The 4,579-nt window shown below is 36.1% G+C and overlaps 1 protein-coding gene across 1 annotated transcript; it reads left to right on the forward strand.

Annotated features, from left to right (window-relative positions):
* Positions 1-1,285: 1,285 nt before the first annotated feature.
* On the forward strand, positions 1,286-3,076 carry ZFP37 (ZFP37 zinc finger protein). Its single transcript, XM_015568780.1, has one exon. The coding sequence runs from the start codon at positions 1,460-1,462 to the stop codon at positions 3,074-3,076; it is 1,617 nt and encodes a 538-aa protein (XP_015424266.1). The 5' UTR covers positions 1,286-1,459.
* The last annotated feature ends 1,503 nt before the right edge of the window (positions 3,077-4,579 follow it).

The following is a 4,579-nucleotide window of genomic DNA, read 5'->3' on the forward strand; positions in this document are numbered from 1 at the left end:
ACACAGGTATGCTCCATAGAAATATATTGGGAAATAAGTGTGTGTATACACTGTACATCCAAATGATATGAAGTTTGTTTGACAATCTCATCACTATCATATGGTAAAAGCATCAAGGAACTCAGAGAAACTGTAGGTTTTTGTTTTTGTTGTTGTAAAAGCATCAAGGAACTCAGAGAAACTGTAGGTTTTTGTTGTTGTTGTTGTTGTTAGTGGTGGTGGTGGTTTGTTTTTTTGGGTTTTTTTTAGTACAGGAATGTCACTATTACATTGATCATGGATAGTAGCAGTGGAATACTCTTCTTGCTTATTTCTTCAGTCACCTACCTGTAAGCTGTTCAGTACTCCTTGGTAGACTTACCTTATTTTCTCTATTTTGGATTTTTAGGGTACTATAACAAAAATGTACTTGATGCCCTAGCTGGTTTGTCTCAGTAGATAGAGCATCAGCCTATGGACTGAAGGGTCCCAGGTTCGATTCCAGTCAAAGGGCACATTCCCAGCTTGTGGACTTGATCCCCAGTAAGAGGCATGCAGAAGGTGGCCAATCAGTGATTCTCTCTCATCATTGATATTTCTATCTCTCTCTCCCTCCCCCTTTCTCTCTGAAACCAATAAAAATATATTTTAAAAAATGTACTTGAGCTAGTCTAAGTAAATAGAGGAATTTATTACAAGGACATGGGTAGATCTCTTGTAACCTGAAGGCAGATATTTCAGCTAGGCCTTACCAGGGACTAGAACCAGGACTGGAAAGCCATTAGAAATTTATCTAATGCAGTTGGTCTCTTTGAAGACATGTGATCTTACATCTCTGCTTTTACTGTGGATGTATATACATCCATCCTTTCTACTGATGTATTTTGTTTGCACAAGGAAAATGCAGACTTACTTTATTTGTCTTATATCATTTTAAAATTTAAGAACCCAGTGGAGACTAACTAGAGTCTAAATTTTTAGGAGGAAGACCCCTATTGGACATCTTGGCTTGAGCCAGATGTGCCTCCAACTATGACCATGGATAATTGGATTAATATAGTACAGGCTACAGGAGTCGGTTACTATAGGTGGATTGGCAGTTATCAAAGCTCAGAAGCTTGGGCTGAGGAGAGAATTCAAAATATGGCAACTACAACCAGAAAGCCTTTTAACTACATCTATTTCCTATTCACTGCTCCTTTTATATATTTCATCTTCTATCCCATGTTACAAGGTCATATTTATAAATAGTCACAACTTTTTCTGATCACTATTGTCAATTTTCTTTTACTGTTTTTACTACAGCACTTTCCTCTTCAAGTCCAAGAGGATAGGGACATTTGTGCCTGATATTTCATTCATTTTGGGATACTAGGCTGGAATAAAGATTCAAACAGGGCATTTCTTTATAAATTGTAATCTAAAATAGGACAGTGCAAAGGTTCTCAAGAATGTCTCACTGAATTCCATTTTAGAAGAAATGGGCCAACAAGATGATGACCAGCTAGAAGAGAGTCACCAGGAATCTCAAAAAAAACTCCTTAAGGAAGTTGCATTCAAGAAAAAATCTCTGACAAAGAAGAAAGGCCATGAATGTAGCTCATTGGGGGAAAAAAATGTGAGTACAACACAAGTTCCTTTAAAAAAAAAGATTCTTAAATTCAATTCACAGGGGAAAAGTTTGAAACAGAATGTAGACTCTTCAAAAAAGAAACCTAATGTAGCTAAAGAGCACAGAAAATCATCTAGCAGTAGCTTATCTGAAACAAAGAAAGACAAAAATCGAATTGGTAAGAAACAGAAATTAGCCAATGATACCTCATCTAATAGGTGTGACAAAACTCAAACTGACAAGAAACATGAAAAATTAGTTCGTCATGGATCATCCCATACTAAATGGAACAAAAATAAAACTGGAGAGAAACGTGAAAAATCATCCAGCCATAGCTCATCTCCTCCTAAGTGTGATACAACTCAAGCTAAAGTGAAGCCATATGAATGTAATCAGTGTGGGAAAATTCTCAGCCATAAACAAGGACTTATAGACCATCAGAGAATTCATACTGGGGAAAAACCATATGAATGTAATGAATGTGGGATAGCCTTTAGCCAGAAGTCACACCTTGTTGTACATCAGAGAACTCACACGGGAGAAAAACCATATGAATGTAATCAGTGTGGCAAAGCCCATGGTCATAAGCATGCCCTCACTGACCATCTAAGAGTTCATACTGGGGAAAAGCCTTACAAATGTACCGAATGTGGGAAAACCTTTAGACACAGCTCAAATCTTATTCAGCATGTGAGATCTCATACAGGCGAAAAGCCCTATGAATGTAAGGAATGTGGAAAATCCTTTAGGTATAACTCATCTCTTACTGAACATATAAGAACTCATACAGGTGAAATACCATATGAATGTAATGAATGTGGAAGAGCCTTTAAGTATAGCTCATCACTTACTAAACACATGAGAATTCATACAGGTGAGAAACCCTTTGAATGTAATGAATGTGGGAAAGCTTTCAACAAGAAGTCACACCTGAGTATACATCAGAGAACTCATACTAAGGAGAAACCCTACAAATGTGATGAATGTGGAAAAGCCTTTGGACATAGCTCATCTCTTACTTACCACATGAGAACACATACGGGTGAAAGTCCCTTTGAATGTAAACAATGTGGGAAGGCCTTCAAACAAATTGAAGGCCTTACTCAACACCAGAGAGTTCATACTGGAGAGAAACCCTATGACTGTAATGAATGTGGGAAAGCCTTTAGTCAAAAGGCACACCTCATTGTACATCAGAGAACTCATACTGGGGAGAAGCCCTATGAATGTAATGAATGTGGGAAAGCCTTCAATGCAAAGTCACAACTTGTTATACATCAGAGATCCCACACCGGAGAGAAACCCTATGAATGTAATGAATGTGGGAAATCTTTCAGTCAAAGTATGCACCTTATTGTGCATCAGAGGAGTCATACAGGAGAGAAACCCTATGAGTGTAGTGAATGTGGAAAAGCCTTCAGTAAGAGCTCAACTCTTACCCTGCATCAACGAAATCACACTGGAGAAAAACACTACAAATTCTGAATTGCTGGAGTGTTATGTACTTAAACACTACATCTAAAAATTTAATTGCATATCTGTTTATTGCCATGTATAAATGTTTGTGGCCATTGGTATAAGGCTCATCTTTGATATTATCTATCACCCAGCTCTTACTGTCTTTGTTACCCTCTGCATTAGCAGAAAACTTTATAAAAAGGTTGTAATTATTTATTTTTAAAATGTCAACACCAAATTAAGAGAAAATGAAAGAAAGCAGCTGAGACTACACAGGTGCTGGTAGAAAATAATGTTCAAGATATATTGTTAAGTGAAAATAGCAGGTTGTTGAACTGTGCATTTAATATGTTCCCACTTGTGTACAAAAGGGTGTGTGTGTGCCTGTCTCTGTACATATCTACATACACATTTGTATCTGAATAGACTTGGTTTGGAAAATACAGATAAAACTTAATAGTGGGTGCCACTGGGCACAAGAGTATAGGAATGGCAGAGCCTGGCCTGAGAGGGAGATCTCCTTTTTATTGCATACTGTGTGAACTTTTTCATCATGTATATGTATCATTCCCACAATTAAAATCCTTTTCATATGTATAAATTGACATGAATTAAAATTTTCACTGAGCCCACTCCATTATGATATTTGACAAAATAAAAGCTTCTGTGCCTATTTGTGAATGATGATGAGTCTAAGAATATGTCATTAAACTTGATATTGAATTCACAAAGACTTTTCCTATTAAACATGTTCTTTCATTAAAATAATAAATTACAACTATAACTCAGCACTGTTTTTTTCTGCTTACCATTTTTAAAGGACTGAAGATGAATTGTGATTGCAGGTGAATGAATGAAAGTGATTGTCTGAACAATCACTCCATTTTATCTCATTCAAAGCACTTAAATACAAACATCTCTCTCTGAGATACCAAATATATTGCAACTAATGGCACAACTCCCTGTTCTTTCCCAATAGCAGACATTGCTGTTGGATCACTGCACTCTTTCTGAGTAAATCTAGACCTGGCCTCAGAATCATTCTTAAGCATGCATTCTAGAAGGTACTACAAATCATATGAGTTCACATAGGAAACATGTTTTCAGTGGTATACCTAGAATTTTTTTTACTCATGTGCCATAAAAATAATACACCTGTACTGTTTTAAAATTTACTTGTTACACTAAAAACAGTGACATGAAAACAAAAAAGGTTTTGTAAGATAAAGTAATGATATTTGGCATGTACGCCATCTTTTACATTTTTCACAGCACATTCAATACCTTATCTCATGTGTTCCTTAGAATAAACATATGATTCAGTAAGCAAGACTTGTCTAGTCATGAACAATACTATTCAATAAATATTTCACATAGATACTAGTCTAACATAATGATGGGCTCTCAATAAATATGTGTTTAAGTGCCATATTTGCAAATATTTCCCATTTGCAAGTACCTGCCTTCCTGATCTCAGAGAATTAAATGTATAAATATTGAGAGTAGAATTTGCATGTAGGTATGCATGTG

The sequence above is a fragment of the Myotis davidii genome, unplaced genomic scaffold, assembly GCF_000327345.1.
Source record: "Myotis davidii unplaced genomic scaffold, ASM32734v1 scaffold64, whole genome shotgun sequence".
In the NCBI taxonomy this organism is placed as follows: domain Eukaryota; kingdom Metazoa; phylum Chordata; class Mammalia; order Chiroptera; family Vespertilionidae; genus Myotis; species Myotis davidii.